The 22762-nt window shown below is 39.1% G+C and overlaps 1 protein-coding gene across 3 annotated transcripts; it reads left to right on the forward strand.

Annotated features, from left to right (window-relative positions):
- The first annotated feature begins 234 nt into the window (after positions 1-234).
- b3gat1a (beta-1,3-glucuronyltransferase 1 (glucuronosyltransferase P) a) lies at positions 235-22396 on the forward strand. 3 transcript variants are annotated; one of them, XM_077541756.1, is made up of 7 exons: positions 235-378; positions 3704-3846; positions 8751-8819; positions 8912-9423; positions 16898-17194; positions 20133-20240; positions 20448-22396. In XM_077541756.1, the coding sequence occupies exons 2-6, from the start codon at positions 3735-3737 to the stop codon at positions 20217-20219; spliced, it is 1077 nt and encodes a 358-aa protein (XP_077397882.1). In that variant the 5' UTR covers positions 235-378; positions 3704-3734; the 3' UTR covers positions 20220-20240; positions 20448-22396. The 3 variants fall into 3 exon arrangements, with proteins under 3 accessions (XP_077397882.1, XP_077397883.1, XP_077397884.1); XM_077541757.1 differs by having other exon boundaries at positions 8790-8819; XM_077541758.1 differs by lacking the exon at positions 8751-8819.
- Positions 22397-22762: the final 366 nt, after the last annotated feature.

Below are 22762 nucleotides of genomic sequence, written 5' to 3' on the forward strand. Positions count from 1 at the left end.
TATCCATTGGTGACATGTTCCAGTGAAACCTCAAACACCAAGAAAAGTCCAGTTTCAAGTTCAAGCCAACTTCGAAAGTCAAACAATGCTTGGACTGAAATGAAACCACCATAGATGATCACAAAAGTGTACCATAAAATGGGATTGTAACCATAGAACTGGAAATGTATCTATCAATGAACAATGTGAATATTGCATCATCACTGATGGGATGTCTTCACCCTACAGACGTGATCAAAGATCTGGCTGTCTGATTGGAAGTGGAAGTGGAGGAGGAAGGGCATGCATGATGTTCCTGCTACGTAGCTCACCCAGCAAGCTCTGTGGGCTTCCCAGCTATGCATCACCTGTGATGCCATGATCCAATTCTGACTGTGGGTGAGTATCACTTTTCGGATAGTTTGATATGCCTTATGTAAAGGACACCGTAAAGGACAAATTGGTCTCAAAAGCCTTTTCCAAGTTGGAGAAAATGTCCCTGATGGCTCAAAGTGAGGATATCAAGGTTATCTTAGCTTCCGATTAGAGGATGACGGCTGAAAAGTAAAGAGATTGGCCTGTACTGATCAAGAATGGTCGAGCAGAGGGCACAGATGAGAGGAAAAAGGAGAGCTCATCCTCACGATTATTTTGTCTTTCTACTATTTTTCTTCTGCTCACAGTCTTGCTTGGACAATTGATTGGTTACAATCTGCCTCATTTGGTATTGAGGTGTGGATCTAATGGAAGAGGTGCCGGAGTATTGCCTTGGATGCTGATTTGCTTGTTGTGAATGGTTCCTGTTTGACCGCATACCTGTTGGATTTCTGAATGCTCATTTGTAAAATTTTGTTAGGGTACTCACCATTGAAGTTGAATATGACGGTGATGATAAATGTATTTTAATGTACCGCATTTTCCGCACTATAAGGCGCACTGCATTATAAGGCGCAGCTTCAATGTATGACATATTGTAAAACTTTTTCCATATATAAGGCGCTACAGTAGAGGCTGGGGTTACGTTATGCATCCATTAGATGGTGCTGCGCTAAAGGGAATGTCAACAAAACAGTCAGATAGGTCAGTCAAACTTTATTAATAGATAACAAGCCAGCTTTCTGACAACTCCATTCACTCCCAAAATGAATAAACAGCTGTTTTATTATTTTCTTTGAGGTAAAGTATTAGCATTAGCTGATGGCGGGATCTTCTGCGCATGCGCGTCATCGATCGTGCAGGGTCAACAATAGCGTCTTGACAGCAAGACCTGTTACGGCTCAATGTTGATCCAAAAACAAGGCACACTGGATTATAAGGCGCATGGTCAGCTTTTGAAAAAATTGAAGGCTTTTAAGTGCTCCTTATAGTCCGGAAAATACGGTAATAATGAATATATTCTGCTCTTAGCCTTCTCTGGAAATTATTTTTCTGCTGAAGGCGAACATGTCTCTTCTTGAGAGTGAGGAACATCGTTCTGGGTTGTTCCTGACACTGCTTTTTTTTTTTTTTTTTTCTGCAAGAAATGCAACAAACGAAGAATGTGGGGGTTCTGTTCTTGAGTCACTCGTTGGCCAAGGTTGCAAGTGTTTCTCCAACATTTTCTTTCTCTTCATCTTCTTCGCCTTCTGACTTTGTCATGCCATGATGAGATCTTAATCTGTCAATAGTTGTGAGTGGGTATCGTTACGCATGATTCATTTCGTTGATGCCATCTCCAAGAAGTTATGCCATCTTCACAGCCTTACCAACCATGGAATGATGACTGACTGACTTCAGGTGACAGCCCCTTATTGTGGCCCACTTCTGTCCACAATTTCTTCCAGCTGGCATTTATAGTGCCACTCTTCATGTCCTGTGTTGCTTTCTGAATTAGACATTAAAAAAAAACTTTCAGTTTTTACAGTTGAACTTCTTATTTTACCAAAAAAAAATAATAATAATTAAACAATTGTACAAAATCCTGCGATACATCCAAAAATCCGACAATCTGAGGTATTCAACCTTTTTAAAGCTGAGAACTTCTTAGGACTGATTTATGTGAAGGGGTACCAGTTTGATATACACTGAAATAAATGTTCAAATGACCTTTAATAGTAATATTATTAGGGTGTGGCCTATTTAATCGTCCGACATTATCTGTCATGACTGTGTTTTGTTTGTGGCAAGTATCTGATTTGAACTGATGCAATCGGCATGTGATGTCAGGAATCTTTGACCTCTTTATCTAGTCAGAAGCCAATAAGTTTTACCGTGTGTCAGTCAGCAGCTAATCAGAGAAATCCATGTCAGTCCTGTTTCAGCGACTTATCAGGGTTACCCACATGTCTGGCCGCAGCCTATCAGATTCATTCGCAGGCTATATAAGTCAGACAGAGAAGTGTGTTTTTGCCGAATTATTCATCTGTTCATCTGCTCCTCTGGTCTCCTGTTCCTCGGCCCAAGTTAGTTCCATGCCTCTGGATTCATGATGCTTTCTCGTTTCTGGTCTATCCGTGAGTGCGTTCGGCGCAGACAAGATTTGTTATACGTATAAAGTGTTAACCTCTTATTTGTTTCTGCGTTTTTGGGATCCAACTCCAGAACGTAACATTAGCTCTCTTAAAATATTCCAGTAACAGAAAAAAAGGCTATTTATTTATTTATTTATTTATTTATTTATTTGTCTTTTGTAAATAATAGTATAATCCCATTCAACATACAAATGAAATGACAAATATGCAGGAAATTGGTTATTTTTTTTCCCTATTTTTCTCTCTGTTTTAAAGTCGTAATCTGTCTTCTGTTGATTTGGTTCTTGTTGGACTTTAACTTTGTCACGTTGTCCTTGTGTTTTTTCTGTCTTGGTCGTCCCATCAATGGCGAACAAATCTTAGAACAGGCCCTCAAGCTACTGTTGTGGCTCTTGGAGGCTACCTGATGCCCACGTGCACCATGCTGGTGACCCCTGTGGGTGAAAGAGCCGCCTGTGAGTTGTGATAACACCTCTGCTATATCTCTGGGATTGCAAAAGTTGAATTTATTATTATTTCAGCATCCTCTAAAGGGTTAAACTTGAGTCCAAGTTAATTTTTGCCTAAATTAGAAGCTCGCTCAAGGTGGTACTGAAGAAAAGAATGAGGACAAAAAGCCCACAAAACCTACGGCATCATCCATCACTGCTGTATGATCCTATATGGAACATACCATATAAGGTTCTGAGTGTCTGGCTGTGCGCCAAATCCCCTTCTGGTGACTTTTTTTCCTGTCATTTGCCTGGAGAATATCTTTAGCGGAGGGGCTTGACCCATCCGCAATGATGCCGCCTGGCACCAGTTCCTCCTCCAGGGCTTCCTCCTGCGGTGTTGACCTTCTTTTAGTTGGCAGTCACACGTTACGAGACACTCTATTTATTTTTTATCAACTTCTGCTGCTCCACAATCTCATTCCCCATGTGTCCTAGCTTGTGCCAAGCCAACAGAAGTCTATTAATCACTTCTTCCCCCCCTCTGTTGTTCTATTGTCTTCAAACTTCGTCCCGTATGAATGTGGGCGATCTCAAGTGCTTATTATGCTGCTCCTGAGTCGTTAAATGCTAATTAAGGCACATAAATGCGCTACTCATTTTCTCGCTATTAAAGTTGAGCAACATGTTTAACGACTCTCGTGTGAAGTTTATTTTCCATGTGTCCAAGTTAGTTTAGCTCAGACATATAGCTGGTGATGAGTGTGTTTTCTTTCTCCGCAGGTAATGCAGAGCCGAACAACCAATCCTGGAGATGCCGAAGAGAAGAGATATTCTTGCCATCGTGTTGATCGTGTTACCCTGGACTCTGCTCATCACAGTTTGGCACCAAAGGGCTATCGCGCCGCTCCTGGCCATCCACAAGGGTACGTATTGCAGCCACGCTCCACAGGCCATATCGAAGCCGAAGTGGGCCCTCGAACCTCACACCGCACTTCAAATTTAGACATGGAGCCCGCTCGTTTAGAGGCTCTCGCTTGCCGTGACCATCGGCTTCATCGCGGCTCAACAACACTTATCCAGTCGTTGTGGATTTATCATGGAGTGCATGATGAGGCTCCCAGGCTTTGATATAATCTACACACAATTATCTATACGCAAAAAAACAACGAGAAGATGATATTGCACGAATTAAGTAAAACATTGAATGAAAAGTGCATCCGATTTTTTTCAATGAAACAAGACAAAAATATGGTGGACATGCAGAGAAAGAAAATCAAAAAGAAAATGATCAAACATTTATATTTCCTTATATTTTCTTTAGGGATTGGTGAGTATCGATACCAAGGATCGGTACGTGCATCGGCGGCCAATACCAGTTTCAGCCAAACTCATTGCCATTTTATGGCATCTGACAGATGCCCATTAAAAATTTATTTCAGTGGTTCTTAACTCATTCGCTCTCAGCCATTTTCACAGAAACAATGTCGTTTGCTCCCGGCTGTTTTACTGGATTTTGACTGATTTTGCAAGACCCCCAGAATATTGTGTTCTATTGCTATAAAAACATGGAACCTATCAAAAGAAAGATTCAAGTATATTCTTTCATCAGGAACAAAAAATATATTTCTATCGGTTTCCGTTTCGCAGCAATTAGCATTAGAATATAGCTAAGTTTAATCAATTTTCACAAATCTATTTGGAATTGTGAGCAATTGAGCTGTTTTTCAACATGGGCCTGGTTGATCTCCTTTGCTCTGCTGCCACCTGCTGGCCGTTTGTGTAATAACTACCATTTCTGCAACCGTTCTTTGCAGTTGAGAGGCTGCATCAAAGCCTTTTGTATGCTCTAGTATAAAAAAAAAATCAAAAAAATCAAAAACAAAAAACGTATAAATACATTTTGGGACATGTAAAAAAAAAAAAAAAAAAAAAAAAAAAAAACGTATTTGGAGCTATTGGAGTTAACCTGATTGGAGGAACCCCACCATTTTCCAATACGCGTTCACCAAACCCTTCTTTATTGAAAAATGAAAAAAGATTTTTTTTTAAATTTTTTTTATCAAAATTCAAGATATAGGTCTAGGCTTTACTGGTGAACAAAATGAACAGGGAGAGTAGTTTTACGTTTAATCCGGCTCTCTGTAAAACTTTAAACTATAAAACAATCACAACTGTTTTCTTAAGACGGAACTCAGGGGCAACAGATACAATGAAAACAGCAAGAAGCCCCAGAATGGAACCCTGTGGAACACCTTACTTTCCATTATAAATGTGAGTTCATATTGCACAACAAACCCAGGTTAAGAACCACTGTTTTAGACCGAATGCAACCCAATGTAAGGTTTGTGTTAGCAGTCCAATATTAAAAGCTTAGGAGTGACAGAAACTTTGAGGACTCACTGAAATCCATATCAAGTAAAAGCTACTTGATGATGCTTGCTTGTCTCTGAAATGTGAAAAGTGATGGTGGTCTATCATTCCTTAACCACTGTATATAAAGTACATAATACTCCAATTAATCAACCATCTATCATGTATTTTATCCATTTTAGTTGAACAATTTCCCAATTTCAACCACTGACATTCACCACTAATCAATTACAGGGTTCATTTAAGATGCATTTGATGTCATAAATGTGCCCACCAATTAGCTTAATGGAGCCCAAACAATATGCAGTTCATTATACTCATGAGCCTCCCAACCTTTTTCCCCCCAAGACCACAAGCCAACAGTGTGAAATGTCAAGTAAGCTCATGGATAAACAAAGCCAAAATAGATGGACAGCAAATCATTGCATCTCTTTGTCCTTGATTTGTGATGTGAAAAATGAATACAAAAAGGGTTAATATGCAAGTACAGTGGCACAAAATGTCACTTCAATGTCTTGTGCAGCAGCGACAAAACTGTGTGAAACGAAACGAAAAAAATAAATAAATAAAAATCCTCACTGTTATTTAACTCCGACTGCTCACAGGCTTGCTTTTGTGAGCGCTTATAAAGAGGAGCTGGAGGTTTTGGCAGCATTCTCGCTGGCAGGCTGTTGTGAACATCTGGCCATCAGCAGATTGTGTTAATCTATGGGCTGCACAAAAAAAAAAAAATCCTCTTTTATGTCTCAAGTGCGAATGGCTCCGAGGATGAACTCTTGACGAAGATTGTTTTTAGCCATGGCAAAATGAAAAAGCATAAATATCTGTCACAATTATATTTCTGTAAGATACTATTCTATAATTGTATGTCATGACCCAACTGTTGAGGTCGCAATATCTTTTTTATCGACGTGCCAACGTTAACATTCTTGCCTTGATAGCAGGAAGTGGCCATCATCTGTCAAAATATGGAAGTTAGCAACATTTACACTAACTTACTTTGTACATGAATGTGTGATATGATTTAATCTGTTGGTTAATTACTGAAGTGATTTTCATTCCCAATAGAACTCCTCAGGTTGAGAAAGTCTGTTTAGACACGCTGGTCAACATTTGTCATATTTGAAAAAAAAAGTTCTGAAAAATATCTGGCAAACTGAATTTCTGTATTCTGTTTCTGCTTCAAACTATCTCCATCACTAAACGATGTTCTTCTATTTAATCAAATGATGGGGAGTATTGCAATTTTATCGTACTGTATAGCATCTATAAAGAAAACAAATTGCTCTCAAGTTTAGTGTAAAATGAATTTCTCATGAGAACACTTAATAGAGTTGAGATTTGAAATTGTTTTTATACGGGATGTTCACCAAAACTTTGTTTCGGACCGATAGCAGTACGAGAACTCAACTTTTCAGTAGTCACTGTTACTAATACCAAGTAGCGATACTTGTTTTTGTTTTTATTGAAGCTGAAGCTTATTAATTCCCGTCGCCAGAAACTACTACTAGTACTTTTGATACAATTCCCCCCAAAGTCAATGGTAGATAATTTATTGTTTTTTATTTCATTATTATTACGTTTATATTATTATATATTTATATATGTATTTATATGTGGGTTATTTCATTTATTATTATTATTATTATTATTATTATTATTATTATTATTATTATTATTATTATCTGTGATTGGCTGGCAACCAGTTCAGGGTGTAGCCCGCCTACTACCCAAAGCCAGCTGAGATAGGCTCCAGCACCCCCCGCGACCCTTGTGAGGAATAAGCGGTTAAGAAAAATGAATGAATGAATAAATATTATTATTATTATTATTATTATTATTATTATTATTATTATTTTATAATAATTTATAAAGCATTTTAAAACTGCATGAAAGTAATGGCAATTTTCTATTCTCCTCATTTCTTGTTCTTGATTGGCCACGTCGCAAGTTCTGATACCTTGAAAGACGACCTGGTAGCGGCCCGATACCGATGCTAGGTTTTTGCAATTTCGTCTGTAAACAAACAATACCCGGAGCTTCAGTAGTGTGTGGAAGAATCATACACAGCAACGAGATATTGGTCAGTGGTCCAGCCAATCTGGTTAATTTGGTCACTTGAGCACAATCAGCAAATGCAAATAGGTTTTCCAAAAATATGAACATTACTGGCAAACACTAATTAGCTTTATGTTTATATTAGGAATGACAAAGGCCTGAAGAGAATGTATTTGAATTGAAAGTACAGCGCACAGTTTCAGTTTCGTGCTGAAAGATAGGTTGTTCAAATATTAATAGGATCAAGCAAAGGCAAAATCATTGCGCTGAGATGAAATGTGATTTCTTTTAAAGGGGGGCCTCAACCCGACAAAATAAGGACAGGAAGGTCAAAGTAGCTCAAGCCTCCTCCTGGGTCCCTCGCTGTTGCAGAATGGGAACGCCTGTCAGGTTCACAGAGTGTGACGGTTCCGGCAGGGTGGCTGCTCAAGAACTTGGTCTGGTCCCCTGAGGTGGAACCAAGCAAACGGCTGCCCACAGCCTGACCACAACTTGCCTAGGAATGGATTTTTTTTCTCCACAAATATCTGATTTTTCATTTGATTTTTTTTCCTTTCCTTGGAGAAAAGACTTTATTGGATTCAATTTTTATGTATTTTTCCCCCCTTCTGAGACATCCACCATTATCAAACATGCATTGAATCTGTTATTTTTTTCCTAGCATTTTTTTAAACTTGGAACCACTTCAGGCTTCCTCACACTCTCTGAGTTGTAAAGGTGAAGCAGGCGAAAAATATTTTCAGTTTGAAGCACATATGAACCTGAGGTCAAAGGTTTCCAACATGTCGATAAATCACTGCTTGTTCAGCGCAGTTGACTCTGAGATTGGCTTCCTCTGGCCTCATTTACTATTATATAGAAAACAAATGAACTGATTTGGCTCGTCTTTTTCAGTTTCTTTCAAACCAAGTAATGACAAGTAGGGTTTTAAATGGGTGGAATGTTTAGCGCTGAGCTTTAAAATGTTCAAGCTCTGTTTTCACTTAACTGAAGATACTTGTCTTTAACTTTACTTCTTTACCATTGATTTTGCATTTCCAATTTTGAAAACTTAATAAAGAGTAACTCTTGAAGTGAACGGGCTAAAAGTACATTTGTACTTGATGGACAATGAGGCTCCATAAATCAATGCGTAGCATATTAAATGGCGTTTTCATGGCCCCTTTGACGTTGCATCGCGTTCACAACAATCATGTGAACACAAACATTTGTGACAGCAGCACAGCAGGCGAGTCAGTAGATAAGAGTGGATGTGTTGACACTTCAACATGAGAGGAGCGAATCCTCCATATTTTCCTTCCTGATAAGTCGATGTTTGAGGATTAAAAGACTTCTCGCTCCGTCTCTCCATCCGTCAGCTGTGTTGTCCTCTCACAGTGCCTGCTTTCACTTTTTGCAGCATGTCACCACCTAGTAAAAGAGATCTTTATCATTCCAGAGAGGCTTGCGGTCCGCCACCGACTCTCAGGTACACTTTACCCACTTTGGGTTTAAGTCACCTGAGGCAAGCGTATAAAGTGCGGTGGCGCTAATGCCTGGCATATCTTCTTCAACCTGCAGATGACGGCGCGGAGGGCAAGAGGGAGGCGGGCGGCCAGGCAGGAGACTCCAAGGAATACTGCGCCTCAGATAAGGACATCGTGGAGGTGGTGAGGACTGAGTACGTGTACACGCGGCCGCCGCCTTGGTCCGACGTGCTGCCCACCATCCACATCATCACGCCCACGTACAGCCGACCGGTGCAAAAGGCCGAGCTGACGCGGCTGGCTAACACCTTCCTCCACATTCCCAACCTGCACTGGATCCTGGTGGAGGATTCCCAAAGGAGGACGCCTCTTGTCACGCGCCTCCTCCGAGAAACGGGCCTCAACTACACCCACCTAAATGTGGAGACGCCCAGGAACTATAAGCTGCGGGGGGACACCAGGGACCCGAGAATCCCCCGGGGGACCATGCAGAGGAATCTGGCGCTCCGGTGGCTGAGAGAGACCTTCAATGCAAATAGCACTCAAGCTGGAATAGTCTACTTTGCTGATGATGACAACACTTACAGTCTGGAGCTGTTTGAGGAGGTTGGTGCTCATTTTAATGTCTCCTTGCCTCACACATTATTTTTTCTTCCGAAATAAAATAGTCAGGAAAGAACAAAACAGTAGAAAAATAGCACTATAATAAATTAAAAATTACCGTAAATAGAATGTAACATAAACTGTGTTCGCCATGTTTTTGCTTTACTTCTTTGGACATTGTACTGCTCTGTGTGTGCACCTTTGCCAACTGGGGCCAATATAATTCAGACATACTTGGGGTAAACGTGGGTCAAATCTCCTTGTAAACTTCAATAATCTTGTAGCATTCTTCACGGAGGATAAAAAAAAAAATGCTTGTGCATATTGTGATATTATCAGTCTACACTGTTTGTGTTCAAATATCCTTTGCGTAAAAAGTTGTAACTCCACCACACCAGTGCAATTTGTTAGCCCGTCTTTGCTTGTTAGCATTAAGCTAAACGGGATTATTTCAATCAAAGCAATGTGATTGTTTGAAGTACACAATGTGCAATTCTCTTTTTCCTGCTTAACTTAATGGTAAACTGCAACTGGGAGTGGCAATCAACATCCTGAAAAATCTTTTTTGAAGAGTTCACCATGTGCCAAACTGCTCCTTGTTGTGAAATCAGTTAAGTACATTGCGGGTCACAGAAAAAAACAAACAAACAAACATCCAGATACCAAAATCCTCCTAAATCAGGTCACTCATATATCTCAAGGCATGTCTTGATGCTAGCTTCATTTTGATTAATATTACATTTGTAGAATATGAATTCGACAACAAAATCCACCCGCTTTTATCCATCTTAGCTGGCCATTTTGTTACTTATCGTCAACTGAAAATGACTCGTAGCTCACCTGACTCGTTATCTGAGCCTGAGCAACTGTGATGTCATTTTCAGTCGACAGAAAGTGGCAAAATGGCCGCCCCCAGATGGATAAAACCGGCTGGATTTTGCTGCTAAACTCCACAAATGCAATATTAATCAGATTGCCATGTTAGACTAGTCTATAGCCTAGATGTTTTTTTGTAAAGAAAATGTTTGGGTTGACTTCCCTTTTCAAGATGGTCGTTCAGACGACACTGTTTTTAGGGACTTTTTGTGAAACAATTAAATGTTATGCTAGTTTTGTGTACCCAATAAGGGGTTAAAAGCCCTAAAAGCTCAGCATGCACTCTGCTAAGGAGTGCAGGAGATCGTTGCATTGATTAGGAAGCCGAAAATCAGTAGCTCCAAAGTGTCCTTATTGACGCTATTGTGTCGCTGAATGTCCATTGTTACACTTGTGCTTTATGGGAAACCGATGGCAGTATAGAACACTGCTCTGTCAGTCTGCTTTGTAGGAAACTGTGATACATAATGAACAGAAAATTCTCTCTGAGACCAATCATTATTTTGCTCCTAACAAGCCCTGAAAAAGTTTGCTTACATAATCAGCACATCTACCAGCAATCCATCTTGACTTCGGCTGAATTCCCCGAGCAGACGTGAGCCACATCCTTCGGGTATTGGTCCAGTGGGGGTTTGCTGTGACGAGCAAAGTGTCAAGTATCGACACAGGCTGTCGTTACCTTTCCCTGGAAATCAGCCAAAGTGCTCAGTCTCCTTCCGATGCGCTCCATCACCTCCAACAGGCCCATTTATGTGGCGGCGTAACAAGCCCTGAAAGGACAGAGACGACAGAAAGAAAGAGTGCACAATAAAAAAACAAAGACAGACACAAATCCGACTGCGGTGACTTTTGCTGACATCAGAGAAAATATGACCGTCGTCTGCAACTTGACAACTGCCCAAACAAGGTCGAAAGGAGTCTGTATGTCCTTTAAAATGAGGTCAGCGTCTTCTAATGCCGCAACCAAAATAAGCTTTTGCTGTTCGTTTTCAAATACAAAATCTATGTCTATCTCTGGACATTATTTAATAAAGTGTAATCATAAAATAAAAAAACCTCTCTTCTATCTCAAACGCTATAGAAATGCTGAGTAAATTGCTCTTATTGCCTTGAGCGCCATTGATCTCTTTCTAAATGCATACTTCTTAGGTCATGTCTTTAATTAAGACCAAACAAAGAAACTCTTTAAATGTTAATTTTCTTTGCACGTTATTGAGGCACCATAAAAGTGTTTGTTTCCATCTCAAATTACTTATTTACATCGTCATTTATAATACATTTATATTTACTCTGTGGTAAGAACTACGCAATTATAGAGCTGCTTCTTTGACACTGTTCTCATCTCTTAAGAATGCAAATCAAAATAAACCATGATAATATTGTACAAAATTAAGATGCAGTTTGAAGATACTCTATGATGTGTTTGCAGTATTGAAATACACCTGGAATTTGCAGTGCTAAATCTGTTGTTTACTGAAGAGAATTTAAACAACTAAATGGCCAGCACACTTCAAGGTCCTAAAGTAAAAAAAAAAACAAACAACTGCAGCCCGTTTTTAATTGTTTGGACACAATCTCTTATTGTAAGAAGGCACTAAAGACAAAAAACAATTTCTATCATCTTTGCATCCCCAAGGATTGTGCATTGAATACTGGACCCTTCGCTTATTTCTTTTGGACTGACACATCAGCGCCAGACCTTAGCCTTTGTGATTACATATTACTGTATTAATACTAGACATTACTGTCTTTAAATTATTTGTTGTATTGCATAACATTGTTAGTTCGTAATGTTACTTTCTCAGAATAATACGGAATGATTGAATTAATTAATCTTTATTGCCATTACACATGCACAAGTACAGAGCAATGAAAATTGACTTAACTGGCACAATACCCGTCTAAGAAATGTGAAAAACAATGACCAACGGAGGGAGACAGGACAGAAGACGTACTTTCGTCCTCCAAAAACTGCTGAATTCTCATGTAAAGTATGGCATTTAACTTAATGCGCTGGTGGGCTTTAACAAGATGTCAACACAACAAATGATACAGATTTTTTTTTGTAGGCCTACTTTCCAGTTAACTTTTTTTTTTCTTTTTTTTTTTTTTAATGAGATGAAAGAATGACACTATTTCTTGTTATAGCCACAAATTACATTAAAATGCGAAAGCCTTCATCCTCTCCTGATATGACCATCCAGAATAGGCTTTTTATAACAGTAACTCTGCGTAAAATTATTACAACTAACATGCATCAAGAAGTAGCTAGTGATCAAGTAAAATAGCTTACACTGGAAGCTGCTTTGCTTGGCCTGTTTGCTTTTGATTCATGGCTTTTTTTTTCTTTTTTTTTTCTGGCTTTTTTTTTCTCCCCAAGGCAAGCAACACTCATTTTCACCTTTTCATTCTGGATGTGAAAGTGACAAGTGTCTTGATATCGCCTGTACCACACTTGATTATGTGCTATATTGCATTTGAGGGGAACGTGCAGAAAGCTGTCGGTGAGGTTCATGGCAGGGCCGTATATTCAAACCTTTTTAGATACTGAAATGAATGTTAGTTTTATATTTAAAGTAATAATTAATAATTATAATTCATTTCAATACATTATGTGCACCATACAAAAAAAAGAATATTTACTTGAAAAAAATAGTAACATTTTTTCACTCAGAAATTCTAAGTAAATTTTACAAAGGGTACAATTTACCAATTAATTTAAAAAGAAGGGGGGGAAAGGAAAAAATAATAATTACTCAAGCATACAAACTCATGAACTTCAGCTTGGGAAACAGCCACTCTGCCACCTGAGTCATGCCACTTGCTGTTTTTTTTTGTTTTGTTTTTTTTTGTTTTTTTGTTTTTTTAATAAACTGGTAAAATGTACTCAAAACTCTGTGTAAAAATTTACTTGGAATTTCTGACTGCAACAACTTTACTAGGTTGTTTTTTTTCCAAATACATATTACTTATTTTTTATTTTTTTACAGTGCTCATGTTTTATGCTTAAACTGGCTACTACTGTACATGCACTGCTACTACTACAACTCCCAGAATACACTGCAATAGCTGGCGCATGCCATCAAGTTGTTCCCCTCTCTGTTATTTATTTATTTGACTCAGTGGTGGTTTTATTCCCCAATTCAGTGATTCAGAAAGCACAGTTAAAAACCAGTGAATGTACTTACTGCAAGCTGCTGTATGATTCATATTCTGATTGGTTAACAATAAGATGCAGATGAGCCGAGCACCGAAAGATGCACAGCTGGGTGTTAATAGGGAAAACACTGGGAGTGCAAAGCTGTTCGATCGCAGTATATGATGAAAGATCCACTAGCAAGCCTTTACATAAAATATCAGCCACCATCACATGGATGCGCAAATGAAAACACTCCCTCTCGGATCTGCCTTTAAAAGCCCAGAGCTCATTAAGACAGAGCATCCTGCCAATTTGCATCTTATCTATCTAGGTGCCTGGCACAGTGAGCTCCCATCTCTAAAGTCCCACAAGCATCCAGTCTGCTCCATGCTGTTCAATCTCCGCCGCTCTGTGATCTGGTGAGCTTGACCACAGAGCACCGCATCAGATCACACAGCCGTCTAACGCACGGGCTGGAATTGAAAAGAAAAAAAAAAGCTTGATTTGCATTGGGGTTTCAAAAGCGCATATGGTGTGAATTATTATCACATGTAAAAATGTTTGGCATACAGATTCTTCCTGTCTTCTCACTGTCTCTTCTCATTGCACCTTGATTTTTATGCACAAGAGGGACCTGCATCATTATTTCAGCAGCAGAGACTTTGATTAAATTGTCTGTTTAAAAAAAAAAAAAAAAAAAACTTTTAAGGATGCAGCTGCTTTTTGCCTTTGTAGTCAGTTTGAATGTGAATGAAAGTAAAAGAAAAACATGGCTGACCACAATTGCTGATAGTTGTGATTATTCTAATGCCGATGTCAGACTACACGAAAACAACCCGATTTCAGCCCGACCGACGTGTCGCGGACAAACGGGGCATGTCGTAAAGGATTTTGGGTTGTCTTGACGTAGCGTCGCCCGTGTAATGTGACACGTTCAACGACTGGTCGCCTGTTGTCCGGGACGGTTCACGACCATCACGACGAAAGTAGAATTTTTGCTCGTCTTGACGCATAATGTGACATACCTACGTCGTCGTCCGTTTGGTTCCACAGCATTGACCAATAGGGAGAGGGAGCGAAACGTCAATCACACACCACTTTATAGCTCTTTTTATTTATGTATACTTTGTTTATTTATTCGTTTATGTATTTATTTATTTATCCCCTGGATATTTCATGGGATGGGGCCAGACAGGTGCATCTCGAGGGGGGGGGGGGGGGGGGGGGGGGAAGCGCCCGGCCTCAGCGCTACGGCTGCATGGAGCGCGCACGCATCCGTGCAACCCGTCAGGTAACGGCGACGTGTAAAGAGGACCAAAATATATTGTGACTGTTGTTCTAATAATTTCAGAGATTTGGGCATATGAGTGGGGATGGGCACATATTTAGTGAGGATCGATCACATTTTTATATAGTCGGGCCAGGCCTGGCGGCCTAAACTGTCACCCGCTCTCACTTGCAAGCAATGCGATCACATCACACTTGTCCCATGCGTGCTCCATTCACGCAAACACTCCCTGTTCGTGCCTTTTTTTTTTTTTCTTTTGTCCCACCTCCCCGACAAACAGTGGCCGACGCGTCTCTCTTGGCAAGACAACACGCGATGATCGGCAGGTGTCTTGTCGCGTTCAGACGTGTAGTGTGACTACATGCACGCCCCGTCCACGACACGGAGCGAGTTTGTCGGGTAATGTGACAGCGCAACTGTCGTGTAAGACAAAAAAATCGCGTAGTCTGACATTGGGATTAGGCCAATGAAATTGTCTTCTTGAGGCTTTTCTTACACACAAGTTTACAAAATTTTTAGTTGCTTTCATCCTAGTGAGATTGAACATCATGACACCCTAAAATTTACCTTGGTAACCCCTCAATTTGTTTTTAACAGGGCACAATCAATACATATTTTTTGAGGCAGACACCAATTTTGTCGAAAATAAATAATTAATTGGCTGATTAATTTAAAAAATATATACTGTATAATACACAAACAAATTTTTCCCTCAATTCATTTCATTGGGTGTCAATTATAAGCGGATGTTCGCTATTCACAGACCGGCCTGGTCCCCATTTCACGTGAATTGCAGGTATCACCTGTAAATATATTGTTATGGCTTTCCATTTCGGTTTCTCAGTTATAAGGACATTAATCCTTGTCATATGTGTTTGTGTTACCAGTTATTGAATGTGTTATGTTTGATTCATGTTGCTATGTTTTATCTTTTTGAAACAAACCATGGCTGTGTTGTGTGTTAAATAGTGACATCCAGGTCCATTTCCTTGCACAACTTGCATTGATCACTTAAGTATTACTTGTAAAAAAGTAAAATTTCCTTTTTTTTATTTATTTTTTAATTTTTTGATGACAGGTCCATAGAATTATTTCAATAAATTTCATTTCATTTCAAGATTATTTATGTGTAAATAATGAAGCTATTCTTCCTTATGTGCTACTGCTGTAAATGATTAAAGTAGAAAAAAGGTCAAAACAACATTTGAAGGTCCATAATCGGACAATTTAATTTCCAAGTTTCTCTTTGGAACATGAAACTTGGTATAGGCCAGTAGATCTTGAACTACATAAAACTCTCCATGCCCAAAAAGACAAAGGAAGCCTGTCCGTTTCCACCTACCAAACCTGAACCACATTCTGTCTACTAGATGGATCGGCCATGTTAATTTACACACACTTTGAGTTTCCCCCATAAAGTGAGCGCAGCGCATTGCACCAAAGTTTAATGACCTGCCATAAAGCACCAAACAATCACGTTGTGTATTATGAATGTCGAGCCCCAGGCACCCCCTGCTGGCAGAAATTTATAGATGCAATACTATTTTTCTCAAAACTCTATATCGAGTTCTCCGACCAGCACACCTGACAACTTTTTGTGCCCCTAACAGATATGAAAAGGTGTTTGATTTTTCTTTCTTAGTTTCACCTGAAAAGGAAACAAAAAACTCAGCATTTGGCAATAAATGGAGCGCTCAGTTTATGATGGATTTACATTCCTACAGTAGCAAAGTAACCCAAATTTGTCTTTCCATGATTTAAACAAAGTTCTACCAGGGATTCTGAATGAGCTTGCACTGCAAATGACATTGATCTTTTCATCGAAACTGAAAGTGGTTGGTGATCCTCCATTTCTTTCCAGATGAAACGCCACTGCACTTGATTAAATGACAAAGTAAGACGAATGACTCAAAGAGTCGGCAGCACTTCGTTCACATATTCTCTTTAAATATGACCTCTGCTAATCGTCTCCATTTCGGGCCAGCTGTTGCATGTGAAGGCCTTCATCTAACAATGTGTCAGCTGTACACAGCATAATGACCGGGTCAATAGTCACGTCTTTCGCCATGAATAATAACAGCAGCTCTAAAAGGCTTCCATCAACGTGTTTAGTCTCACTGTCACGTCGACTTTTTCACATGACTAATCCCTCCCTTCACTCTCCTCCTCGCTAGATGAGATCAACTCAGAAAGTTTCCGTGTGGCCCGTGGCCTTTGTGGGCGGCCTGCGCTACGAGTCCCCCAAGGTCAACGCGGCCGGGAAAGTGTACGGCTGGAAGACGGTGTTCGACCCCCACCGGCCCTTTGCCATCGACATGGCCGGCTTCGCCATCAACCTGAGGCTCATCCTCTTCAAGCCGCAGGCGTACTTCAAGCTTCGCGGGGTGAAGGGAGGCTACCAGGAGAGTAGTTTGCTGCGGGAACTTGTCACACTCAACGACCTGGAACCCAAGGCAGCCAATTGCACTAAGGTAATTCGATGCTTTTTTTATGGTTTGTACTATAGTTTTACTGGCGCTGAGCAGTGAGTGGTTAGGGAAGCCCCACAAGTTTGTATCAGCATTGTAAAATAGAAATAATGTGTCAAAATGAACACCAACTGCTAAAGTAATACATTCATTTTCACCTGATTGCCAACATCTTTTCATATTACTTAAGTTTTCCACGCACTAAAATTACTACCAAACTCAAATACACTCTTTTTTTATTGTCTTTTTATTTTTCTTATGTACATTGCTTAGGCCCTCATTTATCTTATTTATAACTGAAAGGGGTGTTTTTTTTCTCTTTTTTTATTAGGTAAGTTTGATACCACTTTTTACAGACTGACACCAGCACAAGTATTCAACTCTTGAGTAGTCACCAATAACAATAACTATACCAGTAGTACTTCTGATACACAAATCCCCCCCCCCCCCCCCCCCCGCCTAAAAAACAAATATAAACAATTGCAGATAATTTCAAGAAAGATATATACCATATATATGTGTATATATATATATATATATATATATATATATATATATATATATATATATATATATGTATGTATGTATGTATGTATAGCATTTTTATGGCAATTTTTCATTCTTCTAATTTCTAGTTTCTAATCATAAAATGGTCACATGAGGGAGTACCAGGGGTACACGTGTTGTACATCTGTCTAATCTAATCCAGTGAGTTATAAAAGATGTATTAAAAAGTCTATATTTACAATGTATATAAAAATAATGATAATAATAATAATAATAATAATAATACGATTGATTATGTCAGAGAGATGATCATGAAAGTGCCATACTTTCTCGTACGCACGCTACGTATTTTTAAGTTATTGTATTGTTGTTTTAGTTGCCTTGAATAAATTGCAATGAAAATATTAGAAACTACTCTCGGTAAGGTGCATTGATATTCTACACCAAATTATATTCTATATTATGGACTTTATTCTGTTTTTAAATGTTATCATGATTTTATTTCAATTATTTCTTATATCATGTATTTGTAGTTATTTTTTATTTTATAATATTATATATTTAAAAATCTTGTATTATATATTTTTTAGGGTTGGGTGAGTACCGATACCAAGTCCTGGTATTCGGTATACCAGGCCTCATGTTATTGTCGGTATTGGCCACCCTTTTGTGATCATTTTACGATCAAGAACTAGAAATTAGTAGAAAAGAAAATTGCCATTAAAACTCATTCACTGCCAGTCATTATAGAAAATTTTTACATTTCCAATACTCACGTGATATTACATTCAATAATTATATATAAACCGAATCTACCAAATAACAGAATAGACTCCCTACTTTTTGTCCCGTCCCGTTCTTTTATAATTGACAGCAGAAAAGTGTAGGTTTGCCAAAATACAGCCATTTCTCCCATGGACTCTGAAACTGTGTTTATTTCCTATAAAATGGGGCAATGATGTCATCTACCGGTGGTTGGGCATCAGTAAAGTTGTTTCCAAGTTTGATATTTACAGTGGAGCATGCTCAGATTCGCCCCCATTTAGCACCGCTCTAAAAAATACAATTGACAAGTATACTTGTCAAAGGCAGTGAATGAGTTAATTTCATGCATTTTTAAGGAAAATTTCGGTTTTGGGATATACATGTCTTTCTGTAAAATTTTCTTCTTTTATGAAATTGCATGCATCAAAGCTCTAGAGGCATCGGTGGTTGGTATCAGTATCGGTGACCACTCAAGATTGTGTACTCATATTAGTATCGGTCTGAAAACATATGGTATGGAACATCCCTAATATTCCTAAGTGCGATGATATGACACCGTGTATGAAGAGAGACAGTTTTTCTTTTCTTCCAAATGCAAAACAGATCAGGGGTGAAAATATACACATGAAGACATGCCTACCTCAAAGGAAATAATGTTTTAAAAATACAGCGGGTAATAAGCATTTGTTCCATTCTGCCATAACATTTTTTTTTTAAATTCAATATAGTATGGTGCTTGGAGGAAAGACACAAGTGTGTGAGGTTGGTCTATCACTGAATGCTTCACGTGGACATATAAAAGTTATTAGAATGTAGAATACAGTATCCATGTACCATCCTGCTCAAGGCCCGTGGGCAGTTTGGACTCCAGATAAGCTCTCTCCAGTCACCCAGAGGGCTTCAACATGCCAGCATCCATACGCCAAGCGCGCACAGACAGAAAAAGATACTGTCAGCCAGCCTGTTCTTGACCTCCTTCAGCCATCCACGGGGGTAAATGAAAGGCGGGCAAATCGGGGGAACCGCTAAGAGAGCGGAACAGGAGCTGGGGAGGGGGAATAGCGAGGTTGAGACATCGCACTGATTACAGATGAGGCAGACCGAGAGTAGGGGAGGATTTAGACGTGGGAGACAAAAATCGGGTGAAGTTGCACATTGGGCTTCTTTACAAGTGTGACGGTTAACCTCGTTTATACCTGTACAAAGTGGCAGTGGGCTCCCGGTTCATCTAAAAAAACTCTATACATAATTCAGTAGAGTCGCAGCAAGATGACAGGAAGGAGGTTGCTCTGTCTATTTATAAAAAGCGTCCTTGAATACGTTAAATGAAGAAAATAATGTTTTGGATTCACCTCACTCGCCTAAACCCAGTTAAAAATCAATGGAGTGTCACATTTGGAAGGGATTATGAAAGGAAGAAATAGCAAACGCTAGTTGACATCTATTTACTTATATTGTGTTGCTTTTGTACATTTGTTTTTGGAGAAAAGGTGAAATATATCCATCTGTCTGTCTGTCAATTCACTCCCATCTACAGTACTGTCTGTTTCCCTTTCAAGTAGCTTTTAACACAGTGGCAGTATGGCGCAGTGTTGTTAAAAACCAGCGCTAACTGAATGAGCGCATGTTACTTAGGTTGTTTTTTTTATGCTCTTCTTTTCATCTCCAGATACTTGTTTGGCACACGAGAACAGAGAAGCCCGTCCTCGTAAATGAAGGGAAAAAAGGATTCACAGATCCAAATGTGGAGATTTAACCATTTCTCACACATCTCCTGGTAAGTATGATCGGAAAATGGACCTGAAAATTGTTTACAGACTTACGAGTGAGGATGATAGCTGATGTATAGGCTACCCAAATTTGACAGCAGCTACCTGACCAACCTTGAATTTACCCTCCAAAAACCAACAGAATTGCATTCTAACATAAAGTTCTATTTTTCAGCCACTATCTTCTTATCATGTCGTTTCCTTTTCTGTTGCAGGCGTTTGTCTTCGTGCACACGCGTTGATGAAGATGGCCCCTGAGGTCCAAGATATGTGGCATTTTCCGAGAAATGGACAAAAGCATACCAGTGTATTATATCAAAGCACAGATTGGTGAGAGGCGGCTTTAATTTATGAAGTCTGTGAAAGAGACATTGTCAAGGACGCCTCACTAGACAGTGTGGGTGTCTTCCTGATGGCAACCTGACAAAAAGACAGCACAATTTCAACCATGTCAGGATCTAGAAAAAAAATAATAATAATACATCACCGGAAGAAATGGAAAATTTGAGAAATTCATCCAAGAAGGAAGGACAATGACATTACATGGACTAGCTGTCTTTTGGATTTTATTCCAAACAAAACACTGGAAGGGAAGGAATGTTCTTTTGATAACAATGGAATGTTTGCTTTAATTTAATTGAATTTGTTTAGGTGTTGACAAAACTACTGACCCATACATTTACATTTACTTCTGGGTTGCCATAAGTCATGCATTTTAGTCACATTAAACACTTGAAGATGCCGCAGTTGGAAATGTACATTAAGAGAAAAAAACAAAAAACAAAACATTGCACCTTTGACCAAGCACTTAAAAATACACTGATGGTATTTCTTTGTTATAACGTGTGTAAATAGAAATTCTTCATGGGAGCAATCAGGAAATGTTTAAAATGTATTGTAACTACTGTATTTATGTTGGTCCATGAAGAAAAATAATAGCACAGTCGGATTTTTGGTCAGCGGTGCAGTTTGTGTTGAAAAATCAATGCTGAAAAGCCCATTTATGTCATTTTTATTGCCATAAAGCTTTCCACTTCTCGATGCGCGGCCATGTACAAACACGATCTCAGCAGAAGAAGCAAATTAGGGACGGGCATGCTAATTGATTAATCCGTCATCTATCATTTTCTGTGGAATTGTTTATCTCAATATGACGCAACTGAGCCAAAATGGAGTTTGCTGTGCACAACTTCAAAACACTTCAACAGAAGAACAGATTTCATACATGGTCTTCATTATTTGAATTTCCGGTATGTAACTTATTACAGTCATACTAAGAAGAGCAAAATAATTTGTTATAACACATCTTTTCAAGTGTTGCATTCTTAATGATATCATTTTATGAATTTCCAGCATAAACTCAACTGTAGACAACAGCAGCTGTATTAAGCCTCTGTGGACTGTGACAGTAATATCCGCATACATTTTCAACTTGATAAATCAGAGCTTATCTCAACGGCGCCGGGCAGAAGCAATTGGAGATGATTCAAACGCTGAGCCTCTGTACCGCTGCCAAGATAAACGCACGCATCACCCACAACACGGCGCAGCAGGAGGAGAATGCATAAAGATTGTTCCAGTCTAAAGATTACATTGGAGTACATCAAGATACTGTCACAGAAAAGGACAAAACTCACCTTCCAGGCTCTTTTTATTTACTGCATGATTGTCATCACATCTTACAATTTGATCTGCTGTTGTTCTTTTAAGTTTCTATTTATTTATGTATTTATTTGAGGTACGGGTGTGCAATAAAATCATAGCACTGTCTGCCCACTATAAAACAGCATGCACACATTGTGTAATCCATCTAAGGATTATCATATCAAAATACATAATCAGCAATAGTATATTTAAATGATTCAAAACTTTTGGATTGTCTAGAATCTGCAACCAATCAGCAGCTAACAGAGGCGCATAAGCAGTACAGCTTTTTCCATATTTAATGTCACTTGATAAGCATTAATGGCTCTCTGAAGGGCTTCTAAGGCACAATACACTCCACATAAGCCCACCCTTGTTCCCGCATCTTCACAGTCATCCTCATGTGAATCTCACTTTATGCATGAGACTCTTTAAGGTTGTCCATTTGCCTCTGTGAGTTTGTCTCAGAGGAAGATGGTAGTTGAAGAATCAAGAAAAATAAACAAGAACATCAACTTGACTGGCTTGACTGTTTTCATTTTCGCAGTATACAGTAGCCCTGTGTTCGTGTTTCGGTTTTTATCCCTGATTGACAGAAGTGCTAGAGATTCTTTTTTCAATTTGGCATGACCACTTGTAGGTCACTCATGGAGCACAATCATTTCATATAGTATAATCAATAATACAGAAAATAGGTACACTGTATGCCAGTCACGCCCAATTAGCTGTTTAAATGGCAAGAGTTAAGGTTCTGTCATTTCTGAAACAATACAACGAGCAGGAAGATGCACAATATGCACAGTCTATTTTTTTTTTCTTCACAATTTAAAAGGTGGCTTAAAAAGTCAGTGATATGCTATCAATCAATCAGTTTTATTCAGCAGAC

The sequence above is a fragment of the Festucalex cinctus genome, chromosome 13 (assembly GCF_051991245.1).
Source record: "Festucalex cinctus isolate MCC-2025b chromosome 13, RoL_Fcin_1.0, whole genome shotgun sequence".
Taxonomy (NCBI): Eukaryota; Metazoa; Chordata; class Actinopteri; order Syngnathiformes; family Syngnathidae; genus Festucalex; species Festucalex cinctus.